The sequence below is a fragment of the Pelodiscus sinensis genome, chromosome 5 (genome assembly GCF_052426305.1).
Source record: "Pelodiscus sinensis isolate ZL-2025 chromosome 5, ASM5242630v1, whole genome shotgun sequence".
Lineage (NCBI taxonomy): Eukaryota > Metazoa > Chordata > Testudines > Trionychidae > Pelodiscus > Pelodiscus sinensis.
In genome coordinates this window covers 23,626,278-23,645,010 of record NC_143056.1, presented here as the reverse complement: position 1 = coordinate 23,645,010, position 18,733 = coordinate 23,626,278, and the positions used below count along the sequence as shown (strand labels likewise).

Below are 18,733 nucleotides of genomic sequence, written 5' to 3'. Positions count from 1 at the left end.
ACTTGGAAATAAAGTGCTATTCCAATATGTCTTACTCCTTGTGGAGTAAGGTTTACAGGGACATTGGAATAGCAAGCCTGTTATATTTCGAAATAACAGGTGCGCTCAAAAGATGTGGAATAGCTATTTTGGGATACCTCTGGTATTCTAAAATAGGTATATCTCCATATATACACAGCAATGCGATCTCATAGAGCTGGAAGGGACCTTGAGATGTCATCTAGTCCAGTCTTCTGCTCTCATGGCAGGACCAAGTACCATCCCTGACAGATTTGCTCCAGAGTCCTAAATGGGCCCCCTTAAGGACTGAACTCACAACCCTGGGTTTAGCAAGCCAACGAGCTATCCTCCCCCAACTCCATGTAGATGTAACTGATATGACCTATATGTAGATGTAACCTATTTGACACAGTGGAAAATAAAAGGAACTGAAGAATAAACAGAATGAATTTGCCATGCAGGTGGACTATTTTGCAATTGAATTAGCACCATAGTATCTGACTCTGTATTAGCAGAAGTTAGCCCTTTTCTAACTTTCATATGATGGAGACAGCCTATTTTTTGTGGAGGAGGGTATAAGATTTCCATTTTGTACCTTTTTGCATTCTGATTTTATTTTTCTAGAAATACTATTGATTCTTATTACAATATTATAGTTGGCTGATACCTGATCATTTCTCTTGCTGAATCCTGCCAAGAAAATTGTGATTATGTCCCTGTAAAGGTAAAGGCGTACAGCAGCAGTGCTTGTTTGTGTAAAGCCAGTGTGAGAAGTATCATTCAGTTGGGGAAGCTATACTGTGACATCTGATAAAAGGAATGATACATCCTGCATGTTGGCAGGGGGCTATAGTAGATGACCCTTGGGCTGTGTCTAGACTGCAGAGTTTTTTTGAAAAAAGTAGCCTTTTTTCGAAAAAAAACTTCACCTGCTTCTAGACTACAGCCGCATTCTTTCGAAATTAAATTGAAAGAACGCGGCTTTTCTTTGGATGGCGGTAATCCTCATTTCACGAGGAATAACGCCTATTTTTGAAAGAGTTCTTTTGAAAAAAGGCGTTCTTAAATGCAAACAGGGCTTTTTTGAAACAGAGCATCCAGACTGCCTGGGTGCTTTCTTTCGAAAAGTGGCCCACTTTTTGAAAGAAGAGTTGTAGTCTAGACGCTCTCTTTCAAAAGAGGCTTTTTTGAAAGATTCTTTCGAAAAAGCCTCTTTCGAAAGAGGCTTGCAGTCTCTCTTTATCCTATGGTTTTATGACATTTGATTTCTAGCCGGTAAGACCTCATACCTCAGTGTGGAGGCAGAAGAAAGTGTATGTCTGTGGTGACTGTGAAATTTAGCGTGAGATAATGCCGATGTCATGGTTATAGTGATTAGATGGATGTATCACCAAGGCAGGGCTTGTGAAAAACTTGGTCTGGGCAATGTGGTGGGGGACTTGGCTCTGGGTCCCCCAGAAAGGAGTGGGGCTAGGGACAGTCATCCTAAAGTATAACCTGCGCTGTGTCATATCTCCTCCACCCAGTCCTCAGCACCACCCGGACAGCACTGCTGTGGCAGCAATTTAAAGGAACCTAGAGCATTTAAATCATTGGGCCCTAAGGTAACTGCTTCCTTTTGTGCCCCATCCCTACCTCATCGGCCCTTAACCAAGGTGATGGCTCTGGTCTTATAGAGAAGGAAGTGATTATTGTCCTCTACTCAGCACTACTGAGGCCACAACTGGAGAATTTCATCCAGTTTTTGGGTCCCCATTACAGAAAGGATGTGGACAAATTGGAGAGAGTCCAGCGGAGGGCAATGAAAATGATTAGGGGGCTGAGACGCATGACTTATGAGGAGTAGCTGAGGAAACTGGGCTTATTCAGGATGTATCTACACTTACACTTAATCAATAAACTTTTGTCACTCACAGGTGTGTTACCACCTGCCTCCCAGAATGACAAAGTTTTGCCATGGCAAGAGCATGTGGGAATGCTGCTTTATTGGCAGGAGTGCTCTCCTGACAACAAAGTGAAACCTGGTCATTGGGGGTAGAGGTATTTTGTCAGAAAAAGCGCTAACAAACAGCATTCATACATGCTAACTTATAGCGACAGGGCCTTTAGTCTGCATAAGAGAAAAGTGAAGGGGGATTTGATAGCAGCCTTCAACTACCTAAAGGGAAATTCTGAAGAGAATGGTGCTAGGCTGTTCTCAGTGGTGGCAGATGACAGCCTAAGGAGTACAGGCAGTCCCCGGGTTACGTACAAGATAGGGACTGTAGGTTTGTTCTTAAGTTGAATCTGTATGTAAGTCGGAACTGACGTCCAGATTCAGCCTGATTAGAGGGGGGATTTAGATAGGCAGAAAATAATTACCTAAGGTCAAACTATATTATGCTTTTAATAAAAAGCTCTCTGTGGTTTTTATACTGTGTGTTTTTTTTATCAGTCATATCATTGGAAGTTGGTGTGGTTGTTTTATTGAAATAGCTTTCAGCTCATGTGACTTCATGGCCATGAAATAGAAGTATCCAGACCAGATCAAGGAGAAAGTATTATTTTTAAACTGAATGGCAACTCTGCCTCTCCACTTTGCAACAACTCAGCATCACACAATGTCTCAATGAAGCAAATGTCTGATAATATCATGGCCCCAAAATATAGCCTTTATGTAGCTGGCTGGCAGCTGGGTATTTGGGAAGAAAGAGTGAAACATCTCTTTGACAGGTTGCTTAAAAATCATTGGGGGCTGTTTGAAGCAGCTGGAGGTTTAGAATGTTGGATGTAGTCCTGGAGGAAATGAACTCGTCAGTGGACAAAGGGAAGATATGAGACCATCAATGCTGACTCCATCAGGGCTCCAATGCTGGAGCACTGTGACAGGGCGCTCGCCCTGCACTGGCCCTTTAAGGGCAGACCCCGGCCTGAACCAGGGACGGGGAATTTAGCCCAGCTGAGGCTGTACTAGCCCATTAGGGCCCAGCTGGGCGCTATAATAGAGAATGGGCTGCTGCTGTGGGAAAGGCAGTGAGAACCTGGCTGCTGAGGGAGGAGGAGGCTCCCTGAAGCTAGGGCAGGGCTGGGGGGAGGCCAGGCAGGGCTAGAGGAGCTCTGGCCAGCAAATCCCTAGACTGCAGGGCTTGAAAGAAGGCCCGCTGGAGGAACATCAACCCCCGGAAGGGGGGCTCAGAGACAGACTTGGGCACTGCCGGAGGGCAGTGTGGCGAAGAGGACGCCGCAGCCAGGAGTAAAGAGGGAGACACCACCCCAGAGAAGGCACCCTACCTGCCGAGGGAGCCAATTCCTGAGGACAGACGGCAGGGGGGTCACGGTGGTGAGTGAACCCCCTCACAAGCACCTACAAAAAATAAGCATGTGCCCTGCACCCACCAGCTACAGCTGATCACTGGAATCTCCCATTAGCTGATCACCAATTTGGAGAGGGCAGAGAGCAACAAGTGGTGGGCTAGTGGGGGCATTGAGACAGGAAGTAGAGAAGGGGTAGGAAGAGACAAAGCACAGGCAGAGCCTGGGGTAAGAAATGCAAAGAGGGCAGAAAGATGGAGAATGAGGGTGCAGCTTTGGGGAAAGAGGTGAAGGGGTGGTGGGTGGGGCTTCAGGGTAGATTGTGGGTAAAGCACCCCTGGGGAAAAATAAAACTAAATCCCTGTAACTGAGGGAGCCAAAGGTACATGATAAATTTACTTATTGTGAGTTAATTTATCCCATGTATCCCCAGATCACCACATAACACTGCAGTTAAATGAAAATCACCTCCATACTCCACATACTGTATGTATACATAAATCTATTGTAGACCTGCAACGGGCTTAAATTCTATCATTTTCTAACCTTGTATAGTTAAGAGCAGCCTTATACACTGGATAATACCAGTTTTCCTGTAACAACCAGTTATTGATTCTGGCCCTCAAAGATGCCAAGGCATCACCTTAGAATTGTGACATTTTTAATTACAGAAAAGCTATTTTAGACTTTTTTTTTTTGTTAAAGATCATGGCTTCCTCTGTGCACCTGGAGCCACATTTTCTTAGGCAATTAGCGGAATGTTCAACAGCCCCTGTCTCCTTCTTTAGGTGCCTGAAATATCTTTTGAATATGTGGTCCATGGTAAATGAGCCCTGGTCTACACTAGGGAGTTATTTTGAAATTACTCCCCTTATTTCGAAATAACAAGCAGCGCCTCCACACTACCAAGCCTGTTAGAAATAAGGGGCTGGTTATTCCTACTTTCCTGGAGGAATAAAACTTATTTCAAAATAGCTATTTTGAAATAGAGGTAGTGTGGATGCTCAACTGCTGCTATTTCAAAATAATTACTCCCCAGAATCATTCAAAGTAATTACTCCCCAGTGCTTCCTGGGGCTCTAAGTTGAGGTAGTACGTCCACATAGAGCCTGTCTTGGACTAATTTTGAGGATTCCCTTATTTCAAAATAATTTCTAAGTATAAACATGCCCTAAGGCACCAGGCTTTATATATAGTGATGCTTCTCTCTTCTCCAATTCTTAAATCCCTTATACATTGTAAAGTATTTGTTCTCTAGCATATGAGGCTTGAGATGATATAAAGGCTTTATCAGTATTCATTTGGGATGGTCTGTATAAATTGCTCAGCATTCTGCCATTGATGTGTGGCAAGGTCATGCCAAGCCAATGTGTTACTCAAACTAACTTCATGGGAAATTAGTGAATGTCAGTAATAGCTGGAACTAGAAGAGATACAGTGTTTAATTAAATAACCTGTGACCGTCACAACACAACATTGCAGCCCTCTTCATGTTTTTTCTCTGCCTCTTAATGGAAAAGAATTCAGAATTATAATGCTTAATGATTTAGAAAGATTATTTGTATTTTATTTCTCTACAAGTTGATGCTGTCAGAAGCATGAAAATCTTCTCCAAATCCAGATCTTGACTCATAACAACGGGTATCTGTAGCAGTGGCATATGTGGTTTCTGATGGCCTTTTAGCATCTGGTGTAATATGAAATTAGTATAGCAGTGCTTATTTAGACCAAAATACTATTAATTTCCTTGTCTAAAGAAGGACCAAATCTTTCAACCTTTAGCCACATTCAGCATGGATACTGTGGACTACCTTTTGTTCAAGAATTGGACGTTGAGTTGGACAACAATGCATGGTTAGTGTCATAGGGCTGTTTTTAAATTTTGTTTTTAACAATTGATGGGTCAGTATTTAAAAGCAAGCACAGGATTGGAGAAAAATAGCTGATACACAAAGAAAAATCTCAGTTTTTTTCTGTTAAATGCCACTTTCAACAACACTAGGCTCAAGTGGATTTGAAATTCCAAGTTTCTCCAAAATAGGGTAGATATTAGACTTTTTTTTCTTACTTTGTCTATCTAACATTTTTTTCCTTTCTATTTTTTTTTTTTTGGGAGGAGAGGGGGACATGGTAGAGGCAAAAACATAGCAAACTTAAGCCCCAATCCTGCACCAGCAAAGAAGCATGTTTCTCCTCAACTTCACACACACAATTTCTCTTTAAAATCTTCCTAAAAATGAATATCCTCTTAAAATAGCATAATAAATAAGCACCATCATTAATGAAATTACAAGTTTTTACATCTCCAAGCAAAGTGTGACAGAATGGTCACATGGTTTATTCATCATATTCATAGATACAGAGACCTATACCTGATGCAATAATTTCTCCCCCCTCTCTGTTACTAACTGGTTTATAGCAGTAGACCAACGTGAACAAACAAGGAACAAATGCATGCATTCTGACATGTATATATTGAGATTGCTTGATAGTTATGACAGGATATGAAAATTAAGACACTCCAAGCTCAATTAGGTTACATAATAAATCTGAGTAAATGTACCAAAGAAGCATGAAATATTCTTCAGTTTGATAATTTGGATTGCCTCATTTAAATCTTTTCTTAATTAAAACCTACATATTGCAAGTCTAAGGAAAAATAATTCTTTTAAAGACAAGATTGTTGAGCCAGATCATCAACCAATATAAACTGACATATCTTCATTGAAATTAGTAGAACAATACAGATGTACACCAGCTATGTGGCTGTATCAGCATATTTATAAAGTCATACACCCTAGTTTAGTATACCCCTGTGTACAGCACAAGTCTAATCATACCGTTTACACAGCCCTTTGTCCCTGTAGCTTACGATACATAAACATATATTTAAAATTAAAAATAACTTACCATCCTGTAAAGTTTATCTTCTAAGTCCTGATTAATTCTTTGTAAGGCTAGATAATTGTTTTGTATCCTAAAACAAAAATGATGTAATGTAATTAGATGTTTGCATATTTTTAGCTGTATTTTTGCACTTCAGAATAAATACAGGCTCCCATTAATATTAAAGTATATTTACTTTTCATTTCTGCTGCCTATTAATTATTAGGATTTTAAAGTCCAAGGCTTTACAAATACTTTTACCATCCACTTCCAGGGAAGACCACTTTGTCATATTTACATGCTGCCAATAATTAGAAGCAAATTGTTCCAGAAACTCTAAATGCACTAAAGCCAGTGACATGCCCCTTCACAAGTATGAATGGAGCACCAAGATGTAGGAACCCACACAAAGAGACCGTATTCTGTACACCATGCTTAGGAATTGTGGTGATAGAGTTGGAGGACAGCCATGCTCTGTAGATTAAGAACTATGTGAATTCACTAACCAATCCCACAAGCTAAGGAGTGAAGCTACTGCATGTTTTGAGACTGCAGGTACAGCCACATAAATTGTCACTGGATGTCTTTAAGATAATTCCTTCTCCTGCTAGGCCCCATTGTCTTAGGCTTGGTGCAGGGAACAAAGCTTTGTCCTGAAAAGGAGGGATAGACGTTTTTATTAACATAACAGGATGGGTTGAGACCCAGGAAACAGAAGCTTTCTATTTATTCAGACGTTACATACTCAAGAAAGTTTGTCAACTTCTCCAAGCTGTCTCATTGGTAACTTAAGTGTTCTAGGAGACAAGCTGCCTAGAATCTGCTCTATAGGAGACATCAGCCATTAGTAAAATAATAGTAACTTGGCTTCATTTTTCCACACCCTAAGGAATGGTGGTGTCCTGTTACACAAGCACATAACAGCCCATCAGTATGCACTTCTATATTCAGGTAGGGGCCATTGTCAACTTACTGTTCAGTTTGAAGAATTTATCTAAATGCCTCCCATATCCCTGCCTTGGATATCTCATGGGAACAGACCTGAAGTTTTCCTCACTAAGATGTATTAGGCAATGGAGCCTGTTGTGGTCAGAAGTTACCCGTGTGGAGTCCCGGCAGATATCTTGCTCTGTCCAATGATAACCATTTGGTTACATGTGTTATCCCTAAATGTTGCACTGGCTCTGCACAGGAATCCAGTTCGGCAGACTCTGAGAGAACTCCCAAAGACTACAAAATCAGATAAGGGACAAAGGCATCCAAGCCAGGTTTATTGTCAAACAAAACTATCTCCAGCTCCCCAGATCAGATGTCTGCATTTCTGCTAATACATACATGCACCCTGACAATGGACTTAATCAGTGGGATTTCCCATCATGCCCTAGGCTGAACAAGGATGGCTCCTCTGATATATATTTTTATGCACAGATTAAAAGAACTTGTACATCATTTCTGATATATTACGTTGCCACCCTCTGATGTACTTAGATACTACTCATTACCTTGTACATGGAGGTTTGATCAAAACATTTCTATCTATCATGCTGTCATTTTAAACCCTGTCCTAAACCTGGGTTGGTATGTCCCTGTTATCATGGGTAGTGTGTTGGTACCAAGATGTTTCTTAATGAGGTGTTCTGTTACCATCCCTCAGGAATGTGATTATGGCCTGTGCCTAGTATCAATTAGGTATAAGTGTTCCTGCCATATCAACCCTGTTCGTGCTAAATTCTGTGAACAGGACCTGCTTCTTGCTCGTAGCTTAACTTTGCTTTATATTAGCAAAGTCTTGACCACTGTTGCATAGGCTTCAACCTTACAGCTTATGCCTTAGACCCTGATCTTACTAGACCTTCAGAGGGGAAGCTGAGTTAGTCTGTAACAGGAAAAACTTAAAAAACAACAAATAGTCTGGTACAGTGCTTTTTTTTGTAAGAAGTGTGGCGGGGGGGAAGCTGTGCCAGGGGCCGAAATGGGATCGCGGCCCCTTTAATAGAAGTGTGTCATGGGTGGGCTTCCATTGGGAGCCAAACCACCCCAGGAAACAGGAAATAGGTGCTGGTATGCCAGAGAGGAATCCCATTCAATTCAAGTAAGATGGGGAAATAGGTGCTGGTATGCCATCCTGGGGTGTAGCTTCATAAAAAAAGCACTGGTCTTATAGCACTTTAAAGACTAACAAAACATGTAGATGGTATCATGAGCTTTCATGGGCCCACTTCTTCAGATGACCAGAGTGTTAATAGTGAACTTGGATCTAGTGAACAACTGGGCAGAGAGATCTGCATCTGAATTGAGCTGCCCCAAAGTACAGAGGGCCTAGAAACAATGGTTTTGGTTTGACCAATTAAAGAGATATGGGAAATGAGGACTGAACTGTGGAGTCAAACTGCCTCAGAGTTGGGGGCAGGGAGAGTCAGGCCTATCTCTGATTTACAAAAATAGAGTGGAATTTCAGATATTTTTACATTGTTTGTGCTGTGAAGATTATCCTTCCAATTAGAGACTGCACCAGTGGATCATAATTCTGGGACTATGTTTTTCCTATGTGCACAGAATTATTTAGGGATTGTAGCACAGGGAGAATAGAATTTAGGTGTTAAGATCTGTCATACAGATTTGTGGAGAAAAATTATGCCCCTAGTAAAGCCATGGAAAAAGGAGGTCTTCTCTATAAGGAAATTCCCACTGCAAAGGTGAGGGGGAATTGTCAACGGAAGGCCTTTAAGCCCTATTTTGAGACCCTAAAGGAGGCTAAGATGCTGTGCATGCTATTTGCTGGCACAGTGTCCAGAGGTGAACTTCACCCTCGTAAGCTATGGCTACACTACGAACTTTTTCCAGAAGAGAAAATGTAAATAGAGTGCTAATTTGCATATCTCACACTCTCATTTGCATATTATCTTCCGATCCTTTTTATGGAAGAGGTTTTGGTGCAAAAAAGCACTGTGTAGATGGTGCCTTTTTGCACAAAAATCCCCTTTTGCGCAAGATTCCTTCTTCCCCAAAAATTGAGGAAAGTTGCGCGTATAGAACACAAGCTGATGCTTCTATAATTCATTATTTATCTATGGTGTTCAGCTGGGGGCATGTCATGGAGAGTAGCTGATCTCTCTGGCTTTGCTCCTAAGACAGCACAGACTTGAATCTACACTGTTTTGCTATTGACTTCAAAGAGCACAGGATCAATCCCATTAACACAACTTTCCCTGTGGCACACAATATTCTCCTGTGGGCTGTAATATTTTGGACCAGTTTTGGTTCTTGGGCTGAGGGTGGATGCTTGGTAGCGTTAGTGGCCTGTGATATAAAAGGTCAGAATAGGGCCTGGTCTGCACTAGGAATTCACATCTCTGATGATGCACTTACACTAACCTTACCCCCTGAGGCAAGCTATGCTAGACTGTCAGGAGAATTTAGGGACAGACTTTGTTTGGCGCAGGGAGGCCTCTCCAGGCCTCCTGAAGGGGTGGGATCTCGTGAAGAAGGGCTGGGCTGGGGGCTAGCTTCCCTCAGCCCAACCCTTTAGCGCTGCCTGGAGTGCACTGTCCAGGACTACGGCTACTGCCTCTGCCAAGAGCTCCAGATCCTTTTAAATCACTGGCCCCAACGCAGCTGCCCTCTTTGCCCCTGCCTGGTAGTGGCCCTGCTTTCAGCCAAGTTGCCACCTTGTGGGAAGGTGGATTACTTACTCTGACAGGAGGGGATCTCCTTCATGGAAGTGCTACAGCAGCACTGCTGAGTGACGTCACTGTGCTGAGGTAGCGGTTTCTGTGTAGACTAGCCCTCTATGATCTGGTGGTTCCTTGTAACCTTAAACTCTACCCCTCTGACAGTGTCCCCACTCTGGGGTGTAGTAGGAATGTGCCATGACTCCCTGCTTCTCCTACTCTGACTCCCCACTTCATACCCATTCAGTTTGGCTCTAACTGTGATACCTAGAAAGATACTGGAACAAATGATTAACCAATCATTTTGTCAACACTTAGAGCAGAAATGAGGAAACTTTTTTGGGTCAGGGGCCACTGACACACAGAAAAATCAGTCAAGGGCTGCACACAAGTGAGAAGTGGCCCCCGACTGAGAAGGAGAAAGACACTCCCCACTTTCCCCTTGTACACCAGAGCCAAGGAGGCCCAGCCTAATAGATTTTTTTTGTGTGCATTCCAGCCCCACAGTGGGACATCTGGAGGGCTGGAGAGCCTGTGGGGGGAAGAGGGAGGATGAGCCTTGGGGGCTGGATCCAAGCAACCTGAGATTGCCCACCCCTGACCGAGAGGTAATAAACAGTAGTCAACATGGATTTGTCAAGAACAAATCATACCAAACCACTTTACTTTCCTCCTTTTGCAGGATTGGTGCATGGGGGAAAGCAATAGATGAGACATTTTGACTTTAGTAAGGTGTTTGACAGTCCCACATGAGTTTCTCATAAGCATGTTAGGGAAATGTGGTCTAGATAAAATTACTATAAGAAAGGTGCATAACTGGTGGTAAGACCAGAGTAATTATCTAACTGGGGCAGAGGGGGGAGGAATGTGTCCAGTGGTGAGTTTGCAGAGGTCTGCCCTTGGTCTGTATATTTTTACTCATGACTTGGATAATGGAATGGAGATTATGGTTATAGACTCTATGGATGACACCACACTGGAAGGGATTGTAAGCACTTTAGAGGACAGGATTAGAATTCAAAACAACCAATGAGAACTAGTCTAAAATAAACAAGATGCAATTCAATAAGATGTAGAATACTGCACTTAGGAAGGAAAAATCAAATGCACAACTCCAGCAAGAAGAATAATTGGCTAGTTGGTAGTGCCTCTAAAAAGTGTCTGGAATTACAGTGAATCACAAATTGTTTGAGAAAATTATAATACAATTGTGAAAAAAGGCTAATATAATTGCAGGGTGTCTTAACAGAGTGTTGTGTGTAGGACACAGGAGGTCACTGTCCTGCTTTATTTGACACAGGTGAAGTCTCAGCCGGAGTATATGTCCAGTTCTGGGCACTACACTTAAGAAAAGATGGAGACAAACTGAAGGGTGCCCAGAGGAAGAGATACCAAAATGATATAAGGTTTAGAAAGCATGATTGATAAGAAAATGAGAAATATACTGGGCATGATTAGTCTTGAGAAAAGAAGATGGGGTGAGGGAATCTAATAACAGTGTTCGCATACGTTCTCTATGTCCATAGAAGGTAGGACAAGAAGTAATTGGCTTAACCTTCATCAAAGGAGATTTTCCAAATATGTAGAAGCATAATCAAACCCTGGAATAAGCTTTTAAGTGAGGCTGTGGAATCCTCATCGCTGAAGGTTTTAAACAAGAGGTTAGACAAACACCTCTCCGAGTAATGTAGGTAACTTGATCCTGCCTTGGAGAAGAGGGCTGGATTAGATGACCTCTCAAGGTCTCTTCCAGCTCTCTGTTTCTATGAATAAGTCTCCACAATATATAAGGAGCTGAGCTTCAGAAAGTGTTTCTATTGAGAAATGTATGCAAAGGTAATAAAAATAAAGTAGATAAACACATGTACACACAAAACCCAAACTGGAAAAATAAAAGACCCATGGGGCCAAAATAAGTGTCAGTACTGTGAAAGGGGAAGGGGAAATGGACTCAGAAATATATGGAAAAAAGCATTACAAGTATGAAAGGAAAAGAATGTAATAAAATTAAATAAAATCTTTTGGCAATACCTTTAAAAATAAAGCAGGAGTAGGGAAAATTAATCTGAGCTGCAATGAGCAAATGAACAAATGGTAACAGAGCCCCACTTGCAGAAAAAAACATTTACCCATATTGTTTGAATTTTGCCGCGTCCAAGATTTTTAAATTGTAAATCTGGCAGCTTTGTATATTTCAGTGGTAACTGAGTTGATTGAGCTATGAATTGCCTTTTACAAAGAATGAATTATTTGATGTGGCCCTGTTAATTTATTATATATTTGGTGCCTCCTCTGTGTACTGTAGTAAATTCAAATTGTATGACACCCCTGTTCTCCATGTGTGGTTGTGTACATGCATGCAGTACAGCTGCTCATATGCTTAACATTAAGCACATGTTTCTCAGGGTCTAAGAAAAAAATTAAGAAAATCACTACCATTAAATATATGTGTAATCTAATGTGGCAGCAAATACCTTCTACTTGCATGGTAAAATTCATCCCTGTGCAGAGAATTCATATGAAATCTGTGCACTGTGACCTCAAAATGTTGGTTAAATGGAGCATAGGCCTTGTTCTGCTGGTTCTCTGCATGGGAGGGAATTTTGCCTAGATAGCGGTTATGCTTTAAAGAGTGACTGTACAAATGTCACTTTTTATTATTCAGCAGGTTTGTTCCTTGTCTGAACTCTAAAGATTTATCTACTTTCTTACAAAAACAAGATGTTTTTTCTCCTACTAGCACTGCAGAGCTAACACAGCTGTGAGGCCTCTGTTCAGGAGCCCACTTAAATACATCCTGAAGTCCATCCCTCTATAGCAAAGCACTTAAACACATACGTTTAAGTGGATTTTACTCCTTGTACATCAACAGACTTCTACTCTAAATTCTCCAATGGGAGACAATGGGTTTTGCACATTGGTTACTGAAGGCATAATTTGAAGACAGTAGATTTCTACAGGCATGGGTAGAGACCTCATTTGACCAGCAGAATCTTTATTTCTTGTTGGGGTGCAAAAGAAAAGACAATTGCAGCAGGGCTCTTTGAACCCAGGTTGAGTTTTCAGGACTTTCTAGGTTTACTTGTGTCTGCAACAGCACAGGGGACTGGATTTAATGACTTCTCGAGGTCCCTTACAGTCCTCCATTGCAATGATTCTATGAAATGGAAATCATTGTGAGGAACACAGAACGGCACAAAGCCATCTCAGTCACTTTTCAAAGCAGAACTATGGTTTAAGGGTGGGAATTTCAAAATTGTTCTGCATTTGGTCAAATTCTGCCCTCTGATGTCAATGGGAGTTTTAGCACTGAATTCATTAGGAACAGTTTAGGTCAACATGATGTGCTTTGAAAATCCTAATCCTTTGCAGAATGATATCACGTCATCTTAATGTGCCCTCCCTAAATAAGAGAGAGATGTATTTAAAACAAATAAACAAAAATACAATTTGTTTTGGCTTTACTGTAGTTTAAATAAAAGGGGTGGGTGGGAAGCTTTTGGTAAAGAGTAGAAAAGCAATGGCTAATGGTGTGTCCAGCCTCTAAGGGGAACTCTGCTCACAGCAGCAGTACAAGGACAGAAATGTTTTTTACTGTACAAGTGGGACCATGTTACTCTCTGCTTATCTAATGTAGTTGTTTGCATTTACCTTTCTCGTCCTTTTGAAATGAACAACGTGGGAGATACATTCTTGGTGTTAAATGTTGCTCTTACTGTTTTTACACACTGATCTTCAGATGGCTATATTTGCTGACACTCTTTTAGATCATATTTTTGTTTAAAATGTTATCTTTTTCCAGTTTGGGGGAAACCAGGGCTATGTCTACACAATGGAGATATCCTGGAAAAACTCAGCCGCGTCCAGGGAACGCATCTGCTCTTCCAAAATTTTTTTCAGATGAGCAGACATGCTCTTTCGGAAGCCCTGTATTCCTCATTTTAGGAGGAATAAGGGCTCTTCTGAAAGAGGAGGTTTTCCCAACATTTGGCCCCATGTAGACAGGACAAATGTCAGAAAAGCCTCTTCTGAAAAAAGAATCAGAAAAATGTACACAAATTGTGGTTTGCAATTTGTGTACCTTTTTCCAAAAAAACCCCCAGCACTGTAGACATAGCCTAGGTGTTTATCTCACCATATTTTTTTTAATGGTTTTCCTATTCTCAATAGAAACAATTTTTAAAGCTCACCTTGTATAGTATTTTGGGCTTCCCACATAAGTCTTCGGAGGAAAAATCACCTGCCTGGAACACAATTTTTTTTTGCATAAATTTTCTTCATAATACAAAACAACAACCAATCAGAGTATTAGAAAAACACTTATATTCATTTGATTTTAATACTTTCCACTGATAACATTCTTTGCAATGAATGGAACACTTTATGGGCCTGATTTTCAGAGTTTCTGAACATCCACAGCATCCACTGAACCTGTTCCATTATGCACCAATGTCACCAGCAGTCTCTTCATTAAACAAGCATTGGATCTGCTCAGTAACCTGCACTGAAGTACTGGGTGCTCAGCACTTCAGAAAATCAAGCCCTTCCTATATAAACAATCACTCTCTATGCCTGATTGTTATTTTTACTCTGGCATCACTCCCACTGACTGCACGATTAGCCTTTTTATAGGGCTCCGTCTCAGAGCTAAATATATACAGGTAGACCCTATCTAGTCTGGCACCCTTGGGACCTGACTGGTGTTGAACCAGACAATTTACTGAACTATGGGAGGTCAATATTGTAGTGAGTGGATGTCTCTATTTTTATCTCGCCAAGGTGAATTAATGGAACAACACTTGCAATGATGCTTAATAATGTATGACTGTACTGATATTCTCCATATAAGCCTATGCCTAACCAAGGCTTATTAGCTCTCTTCATGACAAAACGTTGGTGTTCTTACACAATTTTACTATATTGGCACAAAGAAATAAGTAAAGTATAAAAAACATACTTAGGCTTAGCATCATCATCAGCGCTTCCACTTTTTACTGGGCTCTTAGAAGACATTTTGCAGTAAATTAGAGCTAAATAACAGCACAGAACACTGAAAGCCAGGACTGGTGGCTGTAAACAAACTTGATCGGACCGCAGGAAACTTGGCCACACCCACAATAAATGGGTATTCAGCTAACTAAAATCATGCCAGACTACGGAAGTTGCCAGACCAGAGAGTGCCAGATTAGAGAGAGTCAATCTGTACTATAAATAAGCAGAGATGGGAGAGAAAAGGAGCAAATGTGAGGTGGGTTTTATGGCAGAAGATAGTTATACTTAAATACAGAGACATGTTCCTATAAATATTTGAGTATAGTGAATGAGTTACCTGTATGCTCTCTTAAAAGTCACATCAAAATGTAGCATTTCAGATTAATTTCCCGTCTGAATACGCATTTCATGTGCTTTTTAATAACATGACTTAAATATCTAAATTATACTTTAAGCAGGATATGCTTGAAGTAAAACATTATTTCAAATCCAGAAATTGACAAATATTCCCTATTCTATACCTGAACCTCTCACTTGTACTTCTTCAGAAAAAGTAATTTAATGTACAGTCACACAGGTGGTTAACATTACAATTTACTGGAAAACAATGTGAAAGAATTTGAAGAAAACTGCACAGAGAATGGCAGTACTTTGAACTGCTCTGATAAGTGAAATGATAGGAAGAGAGGGGGAAAAGTGTTGTTGACAGATATGCAGTGTGGAGGAGCTGACAGCCTATGTAGGAGACTGTAGACAGGAAAATCATGTAAAGTGGTACATACTGTATCTCAAATATAGGCCTTGATTCAGGAAAGCATGTGTTAAACACATGCTAACAAGATTTCTTGTTACAAGTCTTTATTTATAGCAATTATATGTTATCACTTATATTAATGCTACAGACCAATTAAGAAATGTTATGGAAGAGTTCTGTTTCAACTTGGAAAGGTACTCTTGTTACCTGCATTAGGCGTGATGAACTGTCCATTTTCCTCTACATGATGATAATGCCTTCAGGATGTGTTCAACTGTTTTTTTTTTTTTTTAGCATGAATAAATGAATCTTTTGGTTCAGAGTTTTTCAAAATTAACACTATTAAGAGTCATGTATGCACTTAAAGCAAGAGCATGCTCCCTTTAATATCAATGCAGACTACATTATTATTTATATTAAGTGGGTCCTACATTTTGAATAGCTCTGTGCCTTTTTTTCTGCACCGTTTGTATTACTTTTAAATAGAAGGCTTTTTGTATCATGTCCTACATTTTGGACATAAATGTAACCTGTTTTACCACACCATGATATGAAACTGTATATCATTTCATACGCTGAACATACACTTTGGCCTAATTCTGATCTTACACCAGTGTAAATGCAGAATAATTCAACTACTGTCAATATATTTACACCGGACTTAAGAAAATTTGAATATCCATTGTGTTTCTATACATAACACAGACTACATATTTCTATATCTAGAAAACTAGAAGATTTTCCTGGCATTGCTTAGATCCTTAACTCAATTAATTTTTGTTTTTTGGAAAACAAAATGCTGGGGCTGGGGATGAGGCGTTTGGTATGCAGGCTGCCCTGGGGAGAGAGGAGAACCCCCCCCCCCCACACACACACACTCTCTTTCCCCCCAGCAACTTGGAGCCAGGTGAGAAACATCTCTCCATGGCCACTGCAGCTCCAGAAGGCACAGCCAGAGAAGGGGTGCTGCTTGTCTTTCTCAATTGGGGCAGGTCCGGGTTTGTCTGCCCTCTGAGCTTCCCAGCCAGAGTGAGGAGTGCAGCAAACCGTGCACTTTCACCTGGGAGAACTGCCAGAAATGTTCCCGTGTGAATCAAAGGAGGGAGCTTCCATTCTCCCTGCCCTTCTTAAAAGACACCTTGGGTGGAAGAGGGGAGAGGGTGGCTTGGGGCAGTCCTGAAAAGGGGGCACCTCAAGCCAGCCCCTATCACCTGCCTGGTGATTGTCTCTCTTCTGTATAGTTTTATGAGAAGCAATTCCATTCCAGGTATATCCCATTTTCTTGGTACAACCAAACCCTTGCTTTTAAGTTATGATACAAGGAAGGCGCATACCAAATTTGGTTATGAGGAATCCTTGAACAGATGGACAGACAAACTCACTCACTCACTCATAGACAAATTCTCTCAAATATATAGTAGATGTATATGGCATTAATTAAATAAAGTGTACATAACATGTATATGTGTATGGTATGTAACGTGTGTGTGTGTGTATGTAATGCGTACTATAAGCATGTTTTATAATGCATGGAGTGCATATCTATATATTAAGCAAAATAGTTTATATATTAATGCAATTTATTCATTTTAAAAATTACTCACCTTCTCAATTTTTCAGTTACTTTTTCAAGTTCTTCCTGAGCACGTCTCAATTCAATTTCAAGGTACTGGCGTGTAGAATCAAATTCTGTTTCAAGCATTTCCAGTTTGTGGGTAGTGTAGGATAGGCGCTTCCGTAATTCCCCCTTCTGTTCTTGCAAAGTACTGGAAGAATAAACACTGGAGCTATAGCATTTAGAAGTTCTGGAAGAATATTTAATGATCCACTATTTTTAAGTGGCCTCATTATTCATATTTCCCCAAAAATACAGATTTGTAGTGAGAAAGAGAACAGTACTTATTCATTTACCAATTTTGGTGGTAATTTTGTTTTAAATTATCATGTTGACAATATCTGTACATCCACCCTTTTTTTGTAGGACACCCATTACTGGTATCCAAATGCCATCATAGGACGTTTTGTAGAAGCATTTTCAAAATATAACACACTTTAAAATACATGAAAACCATTTTTTTTCTGTTTCTTTTATTTGGAAATGATCTAAAAATGCTTTGTGCTATGTAGAAACAGCCTCAATTCTCAAACTATATAATAATAATTAATAATTTGGCTTTATCTGTTTAGATTATCTACTCTTCAAGTCAGGGACTGTCTCTAACTTTGTCTGTAAAGTGTATAGCAAAATAAGGTCCTGATACAAAGATGGACTTCCCAGCTGCTAGTGTAATGTAACAATAGTACAGACTCTGATAGGACTTCATTGCAGCTTTGAGTATAAGCTCAGGTCCTGATCTGGAACTTGAATCCACTATGACATAGTGGCAGAAGCGCTAGCATGTAAATCACACTGTCATCATAACAGAGCGGCTTGCCCCTTTCAGAGCCCAGAGTTCTTAGGCCAGTCAGCCCTATTCAGTGAGCCCTACCCTGCTATATCTGACTGCACTAGATGTTGGACTTAAGAGAAAGGAAGCCCAGCAGTGGAGAATTGTCTGGAGAACAGAGCAGATGGCAAGCAGCAGCCAGTGGAAGATTCCAAGTAGAGAAGCCTAGGAGTGGCTCCTCAAGAAAGAACAGGGAGCAAACTAAACACACCTGCAGGGGGAGTGGTGGGAGGGGGGATTGAGAGGGGAGTTGGTAAGCAGCCTAGGAAGGACAAAAACTGAGCAAAGAGATTGGGCAGAAAAGAGAGAAGACAGACCCTTTGGGAAGGATTGTTTGAAACAAGGGGAATTATTCTGAGTTTTGATAGCTGGTGGGTCACTGCAGCCAGCTAATTCAACAGCTGGAGTAGGCCAAAACTCAGTGTGGGGAAACAGAGGTGGAAGTGCTGAGATGCTGGGCCTTGCCATGTGGGTGTGCTCTAGAACAGTGAGCCTTGTATTATCACCATACTTACTTTTAATATATGTTAAATATGACACTTCCTAAAATTAGGCTTGACTTCCAATTCCTTTAATGTCAACGGCAGAACTATCAATGTCAAAGGAACAAGATTTTGAATGTAAATACAGCTTATGCCTGTAACACGATCCAATGTGCAGGGGCCTGATAATGTCAAGGGGCAACATACCAC

At 40.8% G+C, this 18,733-nt stretch overlaps 1 protein-coding gene across 1 annotated transcript in view; it reads right to left on the bottom strand.

The window, feature by feature from the left end:
- BEGAIN (brain enriched guanylate kinase associated) overlaps positions 1-17,479 on the bottom strand; it is a 96,670-nt gene extending 79,191 nt beyond the window's left edge. Inside the window, exons 1-2 of the mRNA XM_075926563.2 lie at positions 17,199-17,479; positions 6,202-6,268 (exon numbers count right to left, since the gene is read on the bottom strand). Of these exons, the coding sequence (XP_075782678.1) occupies positions 6,202-6,268; positions 17,199-17,296 (165 nt within the window). The 5' untranslated portion in view covers positions 17,297-17,479. The remainder of the gene's footprint in view (positions 1-6,201; positions 6,269-17,198) is intronic.
- Between the last annotated feature and the right edge of the window lie 1,254 nt (positions 17,480-18,733).